General features: G+C 43.4%; 1 protein-coding gene across 4 annotated transcripts in view; it reads left to right on the forward strand.

The window, feature by feature from the left end:
• Positions 1–20518, forward strand: part of DDX60 (DExD/H-box helicase 60) — an 80167-nt gene that overhangs the window by 28141 nt on the left and 31508 nt on the right. For all 4 annotated transcript variants that reach the window (XM_084994710.1, XM_084994709.1, XM_021072212.2 and 1 more), the window contains 9 exons: positions 1556–1808; positions 3779–3945; positions 5141–5299; positions 6932–7081; positions 9201–9320; positions 10695–10790; positions 14797–14912; positions 15763–15902; positions 15999–16108. In XM_084994710.1, the coding sequence (XP_084850836.1) occupies positions 1556–1808; positions 3779–3945; positions 5141–5299; positions 6932–7081; positions 9201–9320; positions 10695–10790; positions 14797–14912; positions 15763–15902; positions 15999–16108 (1311 nt within the window). The remainder of the gene's footprint in view (positions 1–1555; positions 1809–3778; positions 3946–5140; positions 5300–6931; positions 7082–9200; positions 9321–10694; positions 10791–14796; positions 14913–15762; positions 15903–15998; positions 16109–20518) is intronic.

A 20518-nucleotide genomic window follows, 5' to 3' on the forward strand; every position in this document is an offset into this window, starting at 1 on the left:
AGGAGGGGTGTCTGGGGTGCAGGTGTATAACGTGGTGACTGTAGAACACTGCATCGTATTATTGAAATTTGCTAAGATTTTAACACCCTGCAAAGATAATATATGAGGTGATGGATAGGTTAATTAACTCAGTAGGGAGAACGCTTCCATAATGTGGATGTGTACCACATCACCACGCTGTACACTTTCAGTAGCTTAACAATTTTATTTTTCAATTGTGCCTAAAATTGAAAAAAAAAAAATCTGAGCTGAAATGGGGACTTTTGCTTTAATAGCTAGTCAACACACAACCTTCCCAGACCCAGGACTTGTGGTGACCAAAAAACCCCAAACCCTTTTATTTTCATAGCCAATTTTATTGTTCATGAGACCATCCAATTAGGATGTTTCCTTTTTTATTTAGGGCTACCTAAAAGCTTCTTCCATGTATTTTTTTTTTTTTTGAGAGATGTATAAAATAGGAAGTTTGCCCAAATTTTCTTTACATAGCATGAAGTAGTCTTAGAAAAATCTTTTTTTTCTTTTACATTATTGGAATTTAAATAAATAATCTCACGGGGATTAAACAACCTTAGCACTGAGTAAATGTGCTCTTAAAGCAACACTTCAGGCTAAAGCAAGCATTGTGCATGGCAGAGTCAGTGGTCACCCTTGTCCAGTTGCAACAGAACCGTGCTGAGTCAACCCAGGGCAGACATTTGGGAGATTGAAACACTAGACAAGCTCTATAAATTGGAATTAAATCCTGAAAAAGTGATGGCAATGAAAATTGACTTCTTTATGGGCAAAGTTGAAATGCTAATTTCATGACTAACCAGAACAGTGGAAGGTTTGTCAGTGTTCTCTCGTTGTCTTGCAAGATAACTAAGTCAGACAGGTAAAAGTGTGTCCATATTTTGTTTTAGTCACAAATGCGTGTCTAGACAGAGCAAACTGACTTGTTTAAGGTGTTCCTTCTCTCTGCTCTTGTTCCTTCTTTATTTATATATCAAAGACTCTGAACTGAATGTTTCATGCTTGGGACATGCTGACCACTGTCTCAAGGGCATTAATCTGGAGCAGATGGGTGGTGAGTAAATCCACAATGTCAGAGTGGGTGATGGGTCCCTGATAGACACCCGGGCAGAGGAGGAACACCTCCCAGGCTTGCAGAATGGGACGAGGCTTGTGGAAGAAGTACCTTGCAGGACAAGTAGGGTGGGAGGTGACCACGGGATGGGAGAGGAAAACCAGTTCCCAATAGAGCAGGAGACGTAAAAGCCTAGTGTTTCTAACTGTATTACATTTATTCTTCAACTTATAGCCTACACCACTCAGAAATCTAGGAAATCTGTACAGTCTTAATAGTCATAATAAATTGGATTGTCTAACATTTTCAATTCACAGAGGCCTTGATTTTAAGAAACAGACACTGAAGTGAAAATTGTGACTTTTGAAGAATGGAATGATAGTCAAAATAATCCATACACACTTAAAACTATTATCTCTTTCATGAAATGCTATCTTGGAGTATTTCCAACTTGTTTTATGACATGTTTCTTTCTTTTGAGGGCAGGAGACCAAGGCTGAGATAATTACTCGAGAGAATAAGAAGAGGTTATTGGCCAAGGAAGAAGAAAAAGAAGAGAAAAAATGGAGTGTTCTGTCATTTTCCATTGAGGAGGAAATGAAAGAGGATTTAAACTCAGGAATAAAGAATCTGGAGGATTTTTTGAAATCATGTAAAAGTAGCTCAGTGAAATTTCGAGTTGAAATGGTGGGGTTAACTGCTTGCCTGAAAGCGTGGAAAGAATACTGCCAAAGTGAAGGTATGTGACTGTGTGCTTTCGTTTGTTTGATACATTGAAGAAGCAGTAAAAATGTAATGCTGGTAGGTGTTGTGTATTTACTAGAAATTTGTGTTCGAAGCCTTAGGTGCATGACCTGGTCTTGTCTTTGCCGAATGCCTTTAAGTGTTATTACCTCTATTTTATCAGTGAGAGTGAAATCTCCAAGGGCCAGAGAGCAAACATAGAGCACGTTCAAAAGCAAATTCAGGGGATCACTTCCAAAGTTAGGTTTAGGAGTAGCCACTTACAGAGTTGTGGGTGTGGTGCAGGGGTCGGCAGAGATGGCGAGGCTCCCAGGAGAATGTTTTCCATCTCCGTGATGTGAGGGGCAGACCCTTGTTTCCTGAGTAGAACTGGGCTCATGTTTGCCTGGCATGCCGAGCTCTTCCAGAAGTTGCTGTGGTTCCGTGTTCCTTACACTTGCTGCAGTAGATGGTAGGAGAAGAGAAGATAATCTCTAGGTCCATCCATGTTGCTGTAAGTGGTATTACTTCATTCTTTTATTTTATTTTTACTAGAGATTATCATACAAAGTAAGCCAAAGACATATTTGATAGTGCATATGATAGCACGTATATATGGAATCTAAAATAATGATAAAATGAACTTATTTATGAAACAGAAAGAGAAGACAAAGTTGTGGCTACCAAAGGGGGAGGGGGGGATAAATTAGGAGTTTGTGATAAGCATATACACACTACTATAAATAAAATAGATTACCAACAAGGATCTACTGCATAGCACAGGGAAATATACTCAGTATTTTATAATAACCTATAGGGGAAAAGAATATGAAGAAGAATAGACATGTATGTATACGTAATTCAATCACTTTGCTATACACCTGAAACTAATGCAACATTGTAATTCACTCATACAATGAAACAAAAATTAAAGAGGCGGGAAGAGGCAGGTAAAGGAGAAATAGTACTGGGTAAAGACATGTAAATTGATACTAGGTGAAACGATCAGCGTGTGCATCCCCCCCCACCCCCCAGTCCCCGCCTCACTGCCTCCAAACTGACAGTTCTTCTGAATAAACCTAACTGACCTGTCTTGATCGTCTCTGCACTTGAATCCACTGAGCACATGGCCACCAGGTTCTCCTCTTTTCTCCTCCCAATCTACCAACCTCCATCTGCTCAAGCAAAGCCTTTCGCTGATTTTGTCCCATTGAGAATGTAAGACTTAGCCTGTATGGGTCATTCATTCTAATTAAGAAGTTGTATCAGGATTTGCAGTTGGCTGCTACTGAAAGAGGTCAGGAATAACACTGACTGATCCTCCCTGTGGGTATTCTGTGTTAAATTTCTTTTGTAGCCTTTATAGTATCAGTAGGTGTTCAAGAGATAAAATGTAGCCTGATTAAAAGAAAGGGGGAAATCAAACAGCCCTACCACGTGAGGTATGAGAAGACCTGCAGTTAAGGGAGCAGACAGAGTGGATATGACTACAAAGTCTGGATCTGGCCCATGTAACAGGCTAATTAAGTTAAAATCACCAATGATCATGCCAAACACTTACCTGTGGTCACCATTAGGATCCGGTAAACGTTGCCAAGTTTTTACCCAGATATTTAAAGTCATCTGAATCATTTTCTTCCAGCTGAGGGGAAAAGGCATGAAAATAATAGGTGGAGGAAAGATGTGTTGTTCCCTAGAACTTAAACAACCTTGGGCTTTAATGACCTTGTTTCCTTCATGAACCACAAGATTTTTCTTTTTTTCCAACACTCTTCACGGCTATATCTCAGTTACCCAGGGAGGTGATAAAGTGTGCACAGTTGCCCTTTAATTTTGTTTTATTTACTTGTCTGAACGCCTACACCTCCATTAATGCTAAGAGAGTGACATTAATTGGGTCAGATTGATAGCCTGGCTGACTACTCTTGGATAATCAAACATTTATTATTTTGATGGCCTTTATTTTGCTGTTGATTCTTTGCCAAGGTGAAACCACAAAGAATTTAAGCATAGCTGTTCAAATGATGAAAAGGATCTACTCCGTGGTGGAAAAATACCCAGAACTTCTGCAAGAGGCAGATCGACAAGTTATAGCCAAATGCCTTAGGTATTTAGGATTTGAGGAGTTGGCAAGTTCTTTGCATCTGACACAGGTGATGTTTTCAGAATAAAACTCCTTATTTATTTATTTGTTTGTTTATTTTCTTCTTAGGGCTGCACCTGCAGCATATGGAAGTTCTTGGGCTAGGGGTTGAATTGGAGATGCAGCTGCTGGCCTATGCCACAGCCGCAGCCACACCAGGTCTGAGCTGCATCTGTGACCTACACCTGGATCCTTAACCTACTGTGGCAGCTGTGGCAACGCTGGATCCTTAACCCACTAAATGGGGCCAGGGATGGAACTTGTATCCTCACAGTCACTATGTTGAGTTCCTAACCCACTGTGCCATAGCAGAAACTCCAGAATAACTCAATTTTAATACAGTAGTGATTAGGTAGACATAAAGTATCGTGGAAACCCCATCACCTCTTCTAGATTTTTCTTTTCTTACTGAAAATATTTACTCTAAGTTCATAATTATTAGCAATCCAGTTACCCCAACTTGGAGTAATCTAGAGTCAGAAAAATTTTTAAATGCTGTCTGGACAAAATAAATGACAGATAAAAGTTTTGATGTCTGCTAACTTTACTCTCAGATAAGATGTTGATTTAGGAGCTCCTGCTGTGGCGCAACGAAATCTGCAGCATCTTGGAGCACGGACATGGTTCTATCCCAGCCCTGGCACAGTGGGTTAAGGATTTAGTGTTGCCGCAGCTGGGGCTTAGTTCATGGCTGCAGCTTAGATCTGCTCCTTGGCCCTGGAGCTCCATATGCTGAGGGGCAGCCAAAGAAAAAAAAAAAAGATGATGATTTAGGTGGCAGAAGATTTCTCTATAAATATTACAAAATTTTAAAGGTGGTAACATGCTTTTTTCATAAAATTATTTTTTAATTATTTAATTAATTAATTTATTTATTCATTCTTTTTCGGGCTGCATCCAAGGCATATGGAGGTTCCTAGGCTAGGGGTAGATTTGAAGCTGTAGCTTCCAGCCTACGCCACAGCCACAGTAACACAGGATCCGAGCTATGTCTACAACCTACACCACAGCTCACAGCAATGCAAGATCCTTAACCCACTAAGCGAGGCCAGGGATGGAACCTGCATCCTCATGGATACTAGTCAGATTTCCACTGAGCCACGACAGGAACTCCATTCAGTTATTTTATTTAAAATACCATGGTTTAATCACTTAAATGATATAATTTAAAATCACTTTCAAAATGGGCTTTTAAAATAATACAGGTCGCAGGAAATGTCACCAAGGAGAAGAGAAAGAACAAATACTCAGTTGGCATTGGGCCAGCTCGCTTTCAGCTGCAGTACATGGGCCCCTATTTGTTACGAGATGAAAGGAAAGATCCAGATCCCAGAGTTCAGGACTTTATTCCTGACACGTGGCAGGTAATGATGGAATGAAAGAAACATTTTAAATTTTGTTATTAAATCTGATCTCAGGAGTTTCTCATGATTGTAGTTCTACATGTCATCTTTGGCCTGAACTTCTTAATATTGAGTTGTACCCTTTGAAACTATTTTGTCAACAGGAAATATCAAATGTAGAATTTTTTTTTTTTTGCATTTAAAGCAAGTAAATTTTTCAAGTCATCCTTTTTTCATTAATAGTTTATTTTTTGTGGCAATATTCTGGTGGGTTCAGGTGTGTATATATTTGAGTCATCCACCTATACCTTTATGAAGCAGCCTCCAGGTTCCCCTGGGTCAGTAGGATTTCCTGTGTAAATATAGAAATGTGCACAGAGAATCTGGGGAGGCTAAACAGCATAAACAATGGTTTAGATATTTATAGGCTGTACCCATGGTAGCAACTTTTCTATAACTACATGTAAAATTAATATTGATAGATAATAAAATTTGGAATAAAAGCTTGTTGCTGCATTGACTCACCCTTCTAAAACTGCCTTGAACCTTAGCAGTTCAACATGTTTACCTACAAAAGTGCCATTTCAGAGGTTCAGTCTGATAGATTGTCTTACTTAGAATCTGGATTTACCTTCTTGGTGTTGATGGTAGTGGGGTGCTTTGAATAATCCCCTGCCTGCTGTCCAGGAGCACTCGGCGGATCAGGTCCTACCTTGCTTAAGTGCAGGGCAGGATGAGGCTGAAAGCTCTCCGTGTATCCCCCTACCCCAAACACACACACTGTACTTCTTTCCATGCCCTCTTCACTCTAGAGTGTGGCTCAGCGCAGACCTGGGTTAAGAAAGTGTACAGGATGGGGCTGCAGGTGTTTTCTGTCATCACGCAGGCTTAGGACGCTGCTTTTTTTTTTTTTTTTTTTTTTTGGACTTTTTGTCTTTTTAGGGCCTCACCCATGGCATATGGATGTTCCCAGGCTAGGGGTCTAATTGGAGCTGTAGCCACTGGCCTCTGCCACAGCCACAGCAGCGCAGGATCCGAGCCACCTCTGTGACCTACACCACAGCTCATGGCAATGCCAGATCCTTGACCCGCTGAGCAAGGCCAGGGAAGGCCAGGGATCGAACCTGCAACCTCACAGTTCCTAGTCGGATTCATTTCCACTGTGCCACGATGGGAACTCCCTTTTTACGATGCTTCTTGATGGACAAAACTATAGGCTGCAGGGATGTGTCTGTTTTGATGAAGGTCCCACATGCCCTCCATATAGGCTTCTACTTAGAGGAAGATAAGCAGTAAAATTATTAATCGTGGATTTTTTTTCCACCTCAGCTGCTTTTTCACCTTTGCACAAACACATATATACATACTGGCGGCTTCCTAGATAGTCACTGTGCGTTAGTCAGTGACGAGGAGTCCGGAGGAAAAGCAGCCTGAGAGCGAGATATTCCATTGAGGCTCATGCTCCATTTTTCACTCTCAGACCCAGTTGTCTCCCCTGGGAGAAGGCCGCGAGGTGGTTCCACTGGGTCTCTTGTGTGTTTTCACCTCCCCACCACTCCTTCGGGCTCAGAGAGTTACGTCCACAGTGTAGGGATGGAGTTGCTTTGCTAAGTGTGTCTGTGGTGCTAACACAGTGGTGCTCTGACCCTGCAGCGGGAGCTCCTGGACGTGGTGGACAAGAACGAGTCTGCAGTCATTGTGGCTCCCACGTCCTCTGGGAAGACCTACGCCTCCTACTACTGCATGGAGAGGGTGCTGCGGGAGGGCGACGACGGGGTGGTCGTGTACGTGGCCCCCACCAAAGTATGTCCTGGGGCTGGGGGGGGGGTTGTTTTATGTGGTCCCCATCTAGGTATGTCCTAGGGCCAGGGGTTAGGAGGATGACGACAGGCTATTTCTGTTCATGGCCCCCACCAAGGTATGTCCCAGGGCTGGAGGTCGAGAGGGCAAGAGGGGGTGTCATGGACGTGGCTACCCCCACCAAGGTAACAACCAAGTGACTAAATTTTCTTTGACCTCTGAACCTCCTCTTTTAAAATCACGCACATGGTTATATGGCAGGTTTAGCTCACTTTACTTTTTTTCCAGTTTATTTTCTCCAGTTTTACTGAGATATAAATGACATGTATCATACTAGTTTCATACTAGGCATATAGCATAAAGGTCAGTATTTTTGTATATACTGAAAAATGATCACCATAATAAGTCTAACATCCATCACATTGTATAGGTTGCGGGTTCAATCCCTGGTCTTCCCTGGCCTTGCTCAGCGGGTCAAGGATCATTGCCGTGAGCTGTGGTGTAGGTCACAGACGTGGCTCGGATCCTGTGTTGCTGTGTCTCTGGCATAGGCTGGCGGCTATAGCTCCAATTAGACCCCTAGCCTGGGAACCTCCATGTGTGCCTAGAAAAAGACAAAAAAGATAGATGGATAGATAGATAAAATAGTTTGCATCTACCAACCCCAAACTCCCTGTCCATCCCACTGACTCCCTCTCCCCCCTTGGCAAGCACAGATCTGTAATATGACACAGATGAATCTCTCTACAAAACAGAAACAGACTCACAGATGTAGAGCACAACCCTTCGTTTTTAAAGTTCTTACTCTTAAGAAAGGCAGATTTCGTTGGGATAACTTTAATCTACAGAATAAAATGAGATCTCCACTTTAGTTTCTAGAAAAATGTGTCATTGGGTGACTTGGGAGCAGGCTCGGAACCAGAGGGATCAGCAATGATTAGTTGAAATTAGCATATTATTTTTGGTTGTAGCTTCTTTGTTTTTCACAGTAATGAAAGTAGTAAATGTCCATAGAGGAAATTAATAACCTATGTCAAGAAAAATTAAGCCTGTTAGAAGTGGAATTGGTAAGTCAACACAACGCACATTGCCCAATTACTCTCCTAAAAGTTTAAGTCCATTTCTATTTCTGCGGACAGTATATGGAAATAACCCTTCTCCTATTTTTTCCAATGTTCCTATGTTCATTTAGAACATTTTAGCTCTACTGATAGGTGAAAACGTCCATCTCATATTTAAATTTGCCTTTCTGTGATCACTGGTGATTTGGAAATCCTTATAGATGATTTCTGGGCATTGATATATCTTTAATCATGAACTGCTTATTCATAAAATCTGCCCTTTTTCTTTTAGTGGGGGGGATTGTATTTTTATTTATTGACCAAACTTTGTGTAAAAAGAATGTTATTTTTTTCTTTATAAATTATAACAAATATCCTGTTTTCATTTTGTCTTTTTAATATAGTGTCATATGAATGATAATATTTTGATAATGTCTTTGTACAGTCAGATCTATCAATATTTTCATTTAGGTTTCCACATGCGCTCAAATATATGAAAATGTTCACTTTCTAGTATCTTTAGGCTTATATTTTCAAGTTTACGTTTTAATTGAGGTGAGCATTTTTGGGTAAAATGTGAAGTAGATGTGTGTGAGTTTGCATATGATCAGACGCCACTGAGCTGGGCTGCCTTGCCCGGTCCAGGGCATGGGTCACGTGTACATTCACAGTTACAAGTCTGGGAGCTGCCCCACATACGAGAACCACACGGGCACCCTGGCTGACCCTCCCTCCCACCCCCGCCCCAGCCATTCTCCATCCACTCAGAGCTGCTCCTTAAGCCTTGGTTGCCCAGGGATCAGCTGCTTGTTTCTGACGTGTGGGCAGCATTTCCTGCTCTTTCCCTCTGCTGAAGTCATTTTTCCCGTTTCCCTTTAGGTTGAGGTTATGGGTGAGGTTTCCAGGCTCTGTCAGGAGCTGGAGGACGGCACAGGGTTACTGCAGGTGGAGCAGATGGTCTGGGAAAGGGGTGTGGAGCCTCCTACACACCCAGCGGTTCATGTTTTTAGTTTCCCCTGTACTTGGTTAGGGGGTGAATGAGCTCTCTCCTTGTCAATCAGGCCCTGGTTAACCAAGTGGCAGCAACTGTTCAGAACCGTTTTAGAAAAAATCTGCCCGACGGCGAAGCTCTGTGTGGTGTTTTCACAAGGGACTATCGCCACGACGCCCTGAACTCTCAGGTAGGACACGTGCTGTTCAGTGCCTCAACTGCAGAATAGTCCTTGCACACCTTCCAGTAGAAATTCATCATCTCCACAAGGCCTTATAGAAAAAATTTTCTGTGTTTTCAGAAGATGGAGTGACTTTCGAGCAAATTTGACATTGTTCCATTCCAGACAGTGAGGAATGGACTCGTCATTCTCAAGGACACATATTTTGATTTCAGATCTTAGTTCTAGTTCATTGCATCATCTAGGTTTATAAGTGGATTTAAAATGATCTGAAGAACCTCATGTCGTGGAAATGAACATACACTGATTTCCAATCAGAGTAACATCCTCTTGACCTTTTCTTGAGGAGTAGGATACTCCACATAATTTCAGACTGTGGTCTTATGGATAGACTGGGTGATGTGAGTAAACCATAGTTAGTTTTCCTCCTCATGGAACTCACAGAAAACAGTGCAAACTAGACAAAAAATGAAAATAGGACAATAGCACACGGCATGGTGGATGTGAGAGGTGTTACCCAGCTGGCCTTTAAAAAAGGACTTGCTGCCCAGATGTGGGGTGCGTGGTCATGACAAACGCCAGCTGTCAGCTCCCCCCCAGTTCTGCCTCCTGGGACTGAGCAGGGACAGGGCATAAACATTGGGCCTTTTTAGCTGGATGTGGAATAGCCCCGCCAGCCACTATTCACTTCAGAATCCAGCCCAGATGGGCCAAGGCATCACCAGGTATATTCCCAGGTTCAGCGTCTTCCTCTGCCCCATCCTCTCCCAGCTTCCATAGTTGTTAATTTTTGGTAAATATTTTCAACCCGAATTGTACCTCAGGGTCAGGTTTTGAAGAAATAAATCTGTGATAATTCTTTCTATTGTTATTCCCTGGAATGCTCATAAATATGAATTTAAACTTCAAATCTGCTTTTTACCATTTTGACCAAGAAAAATTGCATTTTTTTTCTTTTTTTGCTTTTTATGGCCACACCCATGGCATATGGAGGTTTCCAGGTTAGGGATTGAATTGGAGCTGTAGCCATCAGCCTACGCCACAGCCACAGCAACGCCAAATCTGAGCTGCATTTGCGACTTACACCACAGGTCATGGCAACGCCAGATCATTAACCCACTGAGTGGGGCCAGAGATCAAACCCACAACCTCATGTTTGCTAGTTGGATTTGTTTCTGCTGCGCCACAATGGGAACTCCAAAACCGCAGTTTTTATAGATCAAACTAATATATCTCTGCTTAAGTGAAACATTCTCAAAAATAATATCATATTCTCACTAGCAGCAGGTGCATTCGGGAGTTATAATGGTATCTTCTATATTCTTAGAACCATGTTGTGCAGAGTAAGTGCTCAGAATGTTTGCACGATGTTATTATTTCCAGATACTTATTACAGTGCCTGCCTGCTTTGAAATTCTGCTGCTAGCCCCTCATCGCCAAGCATGGGTGAAAAGGATCCGATACGTCATATTCGATGAGGTGGGTTTGGTGTTACTTCTCTGGGCTGAGTTCCCAGTCACATAAGCACTGCAGTGAAGACATCTGCTGCCTCAGGACTTTGTCACCTGCATGGGGTTTCGGGTGGGGAGGCACATCGGTCTTTTGGCTCCATTTTTCTGTTGAGGCTCAGGAAGGAGCATGGGTGTCTGAAGACGTCTGGATGGTGACCTGCTTTGGTGACCAGTGTTTCTGAGGAGCAGAAGTAGCCTCCATGTTTTCCTGCACGCAGATTCAAAAATCCCATCTTTGATTTCTAAAGCAAAGAATTTGGGGCTCTAACAATGATATCAATTAGGTAAATTATTTGACCAGTCATGGCCCCAACAGGAAGCACATGGCACGCTCAGATTAGAACAGTTCAAGAAGAGTACTTTCCAGTGGTGTTTGGGGAACTGAGGTTGAGTGTAGTGATCCAGAGTAAGGTGCTAACCCCTGGCTTAAAGGGACAATGCAGAGGATGGTCACTGAGGCTCTCCAGGAGATACCGAGTGTGCCAGCCGCTTTGTGAGGGGCACACCTGGCTCAGGGTAACGTGATGGGCAGGCAGCCAATGGCACAAAAACCTCAGCTTCATCCCCTTCTGGTCTCCCGCCCAGGCTGTCCTTTGGCCACCTCCAGTGGACCCAGAGTGCGTTGGGGCCCTTTCAGAGTAGCCCTTATGTGTTAGCTCCCCTGGGACAAGGGCAGGATGGAAATGATGGACAGCTCTAGGGCAAATGAAGGCTGCTTAGAAAGTTTTTATAATAGTATTACAAATATTTATTCAAAGAGACTTAAAACATTATAAAAGGATTCTTTGGCTCCAAGGAATTTTTCAGTTTAAAAGGGAAAGTGATGATAAACTTATATTTATTCTTGTTGCAAACTTGGAGCTACCACTCAGGCTCAAGTGTTTTTTTTTTTTTTTGCCTCCCTCAAAGCACATGTGAGTTCCCAGCCCCAGGAGTGAACACACACCACAGCAGCAACCCAACCGCTGCAATAACAGCCCTGGGTCCTTAACCTGCCATGCCACAAGGGAACTCCAAGGATGCTGTGTTTTTGATTTGTTGAATCTGACTTTCTGTGTTTATTTTTGTTCAAACTGTATATTCTGCATCATGAAGGCCTTGAATGTTCATGTTCCAAAAAAAAAAAATTCCAGCAGCTTTGTCTTTGCAATCCAGAACCCAAGCTCTCATCCCAAAGCTCTGCAATGAGGTGACATTGGGACCTGAGTTTCCCCAATTTTATATAAGGGTAAAGATGAAAGGTTTTGAAGGCTGATGTCTATTCTGGCAGAGTCAGGGGCAAGTGTTATCCAGAAAGGCACAAGGTTGTATTCAGCAGAATGTCTGACTAGGACAAACTTACATCTGGAAGTAAATGAAAAGAATGTTTGCCTTGAAAGTAACCTGATAATAACATTCCAGCCTATGTCCATCTACTGCTGTCATCCTGACACACACCTACTGAGTTTTTAGTGTCCAGTCTTATGAGTTTTATCCTGAATAATCACAGAAGGTGCTTTGGGTCAGCAGACCCATCATTAACCACCTTCCAGTAAATAACAAGCCCCCTCTTGGGGCAACAGCAAGGAGAACCCCAGAGATTTTTTTCTGTAATGGGGGAACCCCCAGGCAAAGCACAGAGGATGATGGATTTTCTCCATATACGGAAGAGAGACACTTCCCACTGACCTCCTGAAAGATGAGAAAAATTAAAAAAAAATGTTCTTTTAAAATTACTTTTATTGTTGCTGCAGTTCTTGTGTTTGATTCCCCTGGTATTGATTGATTGATTGTCTTTTTGCCTTTTCTAGGGCTGTTCCCACGGCATATGGAGTTTCCCAGGCCAGGGGTTGAATCAGAGCTGTAGTCACCGGCCTACACCACAGCCACAGCAATGTGGGATCCAAGCCGCATCTGCAATCTACACCACAGGTCATGGCAATGCCAGATCCTTAACCCACTGAGCAAGGCCAGGGATCAAACCCGCAACCTTATGGTTCCTAGTCGGATTCATTAACCACTGCGCCACAACGGGAACTCCGACTCCCCTGGTCTTTAGATGTGCCTCTTAGCAGAATCAAAGACCCTTAGTACTAGGTAAATATAGGTAATTCCAGATTTATTTATTTTTACTAAAGAATAGTTGATTTGTGGGATTGTAGGAGGTTCAGTTGTACAGCATGGCGATTCAGTATTTTTGAATACTAGGACAAAGCCAGATGGGCAGTGGAATTGTTTTTAATCACCTGGCTCTGATAGGAAGTCCTTTCCAGTTGATTACTGCAGGAGACAGCTCAGAAGGCGGGGTGGGGGTCAGGAAAATCTTCTTGTGGGGCGGCCTTGAGCTCAACTCTATTATTGAAAAGGGGTAGGAGAATTTTCAGCAGAGGGAGCAATATCTGTGGAAGCTCTGGGGCAGCAAAGTTGTGTTCAAGAAACAGGGCAGAGTCCAGTGTCTGCGGAGAAGTGGGGGCAGGAGGGGAGAGTCTTGAGCAGAGCTGGAGAGGTGCCAGTCACAACATGTACCTGTTCAGGGGGTTATGTTTTGTTCTATGTGCAGTGGGACGATATTGAAGAAATCAAATTGGAGTCTTGGCCCGATCCAGTGCAACCTTGAGGCAGATCTGTTGGCTGTGATAGGAAGAATGCAGGAACAGCCAGCAGGATATTGTGGTCCATTATGGTCCTGTGGCCAGGGTGATGTTGAGGGGGGGCAGTGGACGTGGAGGAAATGTGGTCCATTTCGGTTCTGCGGCTATGGGGGCCAGGGTAATGGTGGAGCAGGCTGTGGACATGGAGGAAATGCATAGATTTGAAAGGCATTTCTGAACATAAGATGAAGAGGAATTATTGAAGGATTGGTTATAGGGATTAAAAGAAAATTGTGTCAAGATTTTCTATTGCCTGCATTTACCAATACTTGTGTAAACTTGGTGTGGTTGATTAAAGGTAACCCATGTATGATAATTCAAGCTTCTGTGTGTCTTGTTTTTATTGGCTTTTTTTTTTTTTTAACTTTTTAGGGCTGCACCTATGGCATATGGAGGTTCCCACGCCAGGGGTTGAGTCGAAGCTACAGCTGCTGGCCTACACCACAGCCATAGCAACTTGGGATCAGAGCTGCATCTGCGACCTACATCACAGCTCACGGCAACGCCTGATCCTTTACCCACTGAGTGAGGCCAGGGATCGAACCCACATCCTCATGGATCCTGGTCAGGTTCGCTAACTGCTGAGCCATGAAGGGAACTCCCTTATTGGCTGTTTTAAAATCAACTTAAAAATTTATTTAAATTAATACAAAGAGTTGATCCATTTCTCCTGCTCCCACTCCCACTTCTTGCAGCTGCCCATAAATCTTTAATTTTTCAAAAAATTTCACACATACATGAAGTCATTGTCTTTTTCTGTCTGATTTATTGATTTATTTCACTTAGCATGATGCCCTTGAGGTCCTTCCATGTTGTCACAAATGGAAAGATTCCATTCTTTTTCTGGCTGAATAATATTCCATTCTGCATATACATACCACAAGTTGTTCATCCTTCAGTGGACACTTAGGTTGTGTCATATCTTGGCTATTGTCCATAATGCTGCAGTAAACATGGGGATATATATATATATCTTTCTATGTTCTTTGGATGTATACCCAGGAGTGGAAGTGCTGAATCATATGGTAGTTCTAGTTTTAGTTTATTGGGCACCTCTGTGCCATTTTCCATAACAGCTGCATCAGTTTACATTCCTACCGGTAGTGTAGGAGGGTTCCCTCTTCTCCACACCCTTGCCAACATTTGTTATTTGTGGTCTTTTTGATGATGGCCATTCTGACAGGTGTGAGTAATGTTCATGTGGTTTTGGTATGCATTTCTGTGTTATTAGTGCTATGTTGACTCTCTTTTCCTGTGCCTGGTGGCCATCTGTATGTTTTCTTTGAGAAAGTGTCTATTCAGACCTTTTGCTCACTTTTAATGGAGAATGTTTGTCTCTCATAGGTCCACTGTCTTGGTGGGGAAATTGGAGCAGAAATCTGGGAACATCTCCTTGTCATGATCCGCTGTCCCTTCCTGGCTCTCTCGGCCACCATCAGCAACCCTGAGCACCTCACTGAGTAAGCATCAGATTCCAGTCTGGGGAGAAAGCTCATCTCTTCTGAATGTTTGAATGCCATGCTTTCTCTGTAGCTTCTGGAGAGTTTCACAGCTTCCTGGTGAATCTGTTACTTTATCTCTGGATCATTAAGGAACAGAGTCTCCCCTCCTGGCAGCCGCTGAGCAAGGCTACGTTCTATCAGGAAAATTTAGGACCCCTAGTCAGATTGGGATGCCCAGGCAGCTCTGCAAATGAGCAGGAAATTTTTCCCTGTTTCTCAAAAAACTTTTACCAGAAGTGATCAATTTATGTTTCTCTTTCTTTGTCCTTTACCAAGAAGTAAAATTAAAACGATATAATGATACACTCTGCCATGGACCTTGAGATTTTTCAGATTGTCCCACTTTGTAGATGTTTGGAGAGATAGTGAAAGCCTTATTAGGCAAAAGCCCCATATCATTTTTTTCACTGGGCTAGATTTTTGCCCACTAATAACAGAGACTGTTTCTATATGCAGGTACTGGTCCAAGTGCTTTGCACACGTTAATTTATTTATAAATGCCCAACAGCCCTTATGATTTTTAATTTTCATCACTCCTCTGAGATAGTATTTCCAGCAGTACTTTTATAATTTCCATTTTAAAATGTGGGAAATGAGGCCCAGAGAGATTACATGTCTCAACCCAGAGCCCCAGCACGGACATGGGAAGGAGACTGGGATTCCACTCGAGGTCGTCTGGCTCCAGGGCCTGTTCCCTTAAGTACAGTTTTTAGGGCATTTACAATTTTCTTTATTTAAAATAACTGATGTCACAGGAAGTAAGTAGTTCCATGTTCTGCCTAAATAACATGTAATTTAAATTTTTCAGGTGGCTACAATCAGTGAAACGGTACTGGAAACAAGCAGATGAAAGGATGGGACAAAATATTGCTTCCAGAAGTGTTGGCTGCCGCCCAGGCTCTCGCAAGGACTGCTTGCTGGCAAAGCAGTCATATAGAGTGAGACTCGGTATGTTTGACAGTCACAGGAATTTTACCTTTTCCTGTCAAGTTATTCCCCTTCCTATGCGTCCATTCATTTGGAAGTTCTGGCTCTCATTTCCAGTGCTCTATGGAGAGAGGTACAATGATTTAGAGAAGCACATATGTTCTGTGAACAATGGTGTCATTTCCTTCAATCATTTTCACCCGTGTGCTGCGCTGACCACAGATCACGTGAGTGACGCCTCCCCTGTATTTGTTTTGAGTGATAGAAATTATTTGTATCATATTGAAAACCTGCCTGGTTAGTAGTCATCAGAATTACAGAACTGATAGTCTGGAACAGATATTTAACCTGAATTTTAAAGGCCTCCAGAATAACCTCATGTAGTTTCATCTGTTTCTCAATGGTATCTGGATGCACAAAGCTTCCAAATGATGGAACATCTTAACCTGAAGGTTTTGGGGTTGATTTCCTTTATTCTGGGACTTTATCTTTGCCCATTTTCCTTCTTATCAGCACCCATGTCCATCTGTCCACCTTCCTTTTTTTTTTTCTTTTTTTTTTTTAAAGGGCTGCACCTGTGGCATATGGAGGTTCCCAAGCTAGAGGTCAAATCAAATTGAAGCTGTAGCTGTTGGCCTACACCACAGTCATGGCAACTGGGGATCTGAGCTGTGTCTGTACTTGTGGCAGCTTGTGGCAACTCCGGATCCTTTATGTATTGAGCGAGGAGGCAAGGGATTGAACTCGCATCCTCATGGTTACTAGTGGGGTTCTTAACCCACTGAGCCACAATGGGAACTCTAATCTGTCCACCTTTTGACAGCAGCTTTTCTCTTAGTGCAGCTGCGACTGTGTGTGGATAGTACCTAATACAGATGAGATGGCTGTGAATTAGGTCAAATAAGGCAAAGACTCGTTTCACAAACGTAACAATCACAAGGTGACTCTTTGGGAGTGAAGCAGTAAGGCGGAGGTCTTAAGGGGACCTCATTTGGGGCATTGCAGTTTGAATGGGGGAAGATTCTTAATTTTTCTTGCTTGTGTATTTCCCTCTTTGCATTCTGTTCCCAGGAATGGCCCATTCAAGCTCTGGTTGTCTCTCAAAGTGATACCTAGGCAAAGCTTGCCTTCCTTGCAAGACCTGGCAAGTTAATTAGACTCAATTCTGTTGTCAGATTAGCCCTCTAACCTGACAATCTTTGAGGCACATGCAGTTTTCTTTGTGTAACATTTGCTGTCATAGGGAGCTGCTCCATGCTCTGCCTAGACGGCGTGTCTGGGATCTCAAAGCTGATCTAGAAGGAGGGCTGGTAAGGGCCATTCTGACCCTGCCGAGCCTTTGATGGTTTCCTTTGGAAACAGCCAGGGGCCGGGCTCCTGAGCTTGTCCTCCCAGGTCTGTGTGACCCGGCCCTAGTCCTTCCTGCTCACCTGCTTAAGGACCTTACCTGGAGGTCCTCGTGACTTATGTGAAAATGCGGGTATTTCCTCACAGATGCAGAGAGCCAACTGTCCAGATGCTGTTTTTCTTTGACGACTCTTTTCAAAGGAAACCTTTGCTGAGTCCTTAGGTGATGCCCTTAGCTGGGTGGGGTCTGCTCCCAGAGCACCTTGCCTGCATTTCATATGATGAGGCAGGTGTGGTCTGCCTGCTGCTGCAGTTCTTAACGTGCCTGTCTTCTTACTAGGACAGCTCCTTGAAGACACACATTTATGTCCTTGCAGTTTGTAACTTCTTGCTAGGTATATAAAATTATAACATATGTTAAACACAGACAACCCGAATAGAGCACTTGCTTTGCGTTCTAAGAGTTGTACGTATTTTGTCTTTGAACCATCATGGCACTTTTAGGAAGGGTGCCCTTGTTTACTGTTGTACCACTGAAGTCAGGGGCGCTAGGATGCAGCCTCACCAGGCTTGATCCTAGAACTGGCCAATTCCTCACCCTATTCTGAACTATCTGCCAGACAAATACCAGGATGAGGGAATGTGTGAAAGTCAACCTTTGGGCTGTCATGCAATAGTTTCTAAAAGCAGCCGACTGAATCCTGTGGTGGTAATTTCCTAATAGGATTTTATTTTGGAACTTGCTCTTTGTGTGGCAGCGGCTCAGTCTACAGTCTGAAGAAAACTCAAATATGGACAAAATTCCTGCAACCTGATTCTCTTCCGCACATTAGAATAGTGATGCTAACCCAGGCTCCTTTTGCTTTCCCTCTTGCTCTTCTTCTTCTTTTTTTTTTTTTTTTTTTAGAGCCACACCTGCATCATGTGGAAGTTCCCAGGCTAAGGGTCAAATTGGAGCTGCAGCTGCTGTCCTACACCATAGCCACAGCAATGCCAGATCCAAGCCACCTCTGCAACCTACACCATAGCTCACAGCATTGCTGGTGGATCCTTAACCCACTGAGCAGGGCCGGCTATTGAACCTGTGTCCTCGTGGTTACTAGTCGGATTTGTTACCACTGAGCCACAACAGGAACTCCTGACCTATGTTTTAAACAGCACGATTTTCTGCACAGTTGTTCTGTGCCAATGGCTCAGGGCAGGTCACTGCTGGGTCAGAGGAGGACAGGCAGCTGGAGTCCTTGTCAAGGCTGGCATTGGTCCATGTGCCTGTCCTCTGTCTCGGTGGCTATTAGTGGAGGAACTGGGAAGCGGTGAGGCTGCCCCAGCTGCGGTGGCCCCATGTGACTCTTGCAAAGGCCATCCTCAAGACTCCTGGACTGTGGCCACAGGGCTCAGGGAGAGCGCACAGGCTTGGGTGTTATTAACCATGTATTTTGATAGCTATGTGTGCAGCATGTGTTTATATGGGGTGCTTCCTGATAAAAAGCAAGAAGGCCTTTCTGAGCGAGGAGATGCTTCTGGGTTGCTGTAGTCACCTCTGGGGGATGTGGAAGCTGCTGGCAAAGAAAGAGCCTCCTGAATTGTGGCAACCTTAGGGAAGAGCCATCTGCCTGTGGTGCCCACTCTGCAGCTCAGAAGGAAGGGGAGTGGGGTGAGGGCTGCCCGCCTTCCTCTCAGGCTCCTTGCTGGCCAGGGGCAGAGGCTGGCCTCTGCCACCAGTTATCAGCTGCTGGGGAGAGCTGTGGCTGCTGGGGGCTGTCAGCCACAGAAGTGTGGGGGAGGCTGTCTCTTCCGGTAACACCTGGAGAGGTGCTTCCCATCACCACCAGGCTGGGGATACTGTGATTTGCTGAGACAGCATCGTGGTGTAAAGCTGCCATGTTCATCAGTAAAAGAGGCTGTGTCTGTGGCCTTTCATTTCTCTCCCTCTGCTACCTGGGCAGGCTCGGTTATTGCCAGCTCATCACGTAGCATACAGTGAAGAACGGCTGAAGGGAGTCCCCAGCTTTTAGCCATGGGCTTTGCTAAATTGATGCAGAAAGACTCATGAGTGGGTCATTAAACAATCACACTGACAGTTGAACTGCGTGCCAGATATTTATTAGGCCAATTCCATGTACTATCTGATTTAATGCTTACAACCCTTGTACGGCATAGGCACAGCTACCCTCATGGTGGAAATGACCCATCTGGAAAAGGCCAAGAGCCCGAGGAAATCATTAACATTTTAGTAGCCAAAAGAGAAGATTTACATCTTAAAAATTATGGTCATTCTTGAACTTATTATTTAGACAGAATAAGTTATCACTTTCAAGTAGTAACAATGAAGAGAACAAAATGCTAACATTCCAACATGACATATGCACGTACCATTTGGCAAAATGTGTGTTTTTTTGCTGTCCAGCTAGTTCACTGCTCAGACTGAGATGCTGAATGATGGTTCCAGGCACTTACCTGTATCCTATAGGTTTTCACAAGCCTCACTCAAAACCTGATTGATTATTTTAGTTGAAACATATTTGACATAAAACATGGGTGAGTTTCAGGGGTACTGCAGGTTGGTTTGACGCATTTATTTGCCTGTCACTGTGGCTGAGCCAATACCTGGGGCACATCTGAGTTCTCGTTCCTCTTCTGTGGTGGGACAATTAAGATCTAGTCTCTTAGCATGTTTGGTGTTGATAATGCAGCTTTGCCTCTGTAATCACCATGCCATGCACTGTGCATTAGATCTTCAGGACTTGTTTATCTACTCGTTTTATAAAACATGTCCTGATGTATTTATCTGTCTCCTTTTACCACATCTGTAACACGGAAGGACAGATATTTTAATCATGTGTTACAGAGGAGGAACAAGCATTTAGAGGCAGAAATAGAGCTGGATCTTCTGATTCAAACTTGACTACGCTTTCCATTCTACCAATTTTTTTTTTTTTTTCAGCTGTGTTGTGTTTGGAGTAGCTTTTTTTAGCCCAGAATTTCCAAACCTGAGTTTCCTAACTTAATAGCTCTTTACTGAAACAGATGGCCTATTGTTAAATAATTTTGGAGAAATCTGAATACAGTACTCCCTTCTTCGAGATTTAACATTTCCAATGAGACACTTTCAGGAAGCCTATTTAAGAGAACCCCTTCCCCCCCCTTTACTTTTGAGAAAAGCCTGTCAGCATCTTAGAGCTCATGGTTTCACAGACAGATGATCCGTAGCATGAGTGGTTGAAACCAGTAGAATCTATGGCAATACACGCCTTTTGAGAACAGGTATTTTTAGGTTATATTTTAAAATA

This window comes from Sus scrofa, chromosome 14 (genome assembly GCF_054392235.1).
Source record: "Sus scrofa isolate SSC_HxYL_T2T_F1_AM1 chromosome 14, Sscrofa_HxYL_maternal_Yorkshire_Landrace_v2.0, whole genome shotgun sequence".
Taxonomy (NCBI): Eukaryota; Metazoa; Chordata; class Mammalia; order Artiodactyla; family Suidae; genus Sus; species Sus scrofa.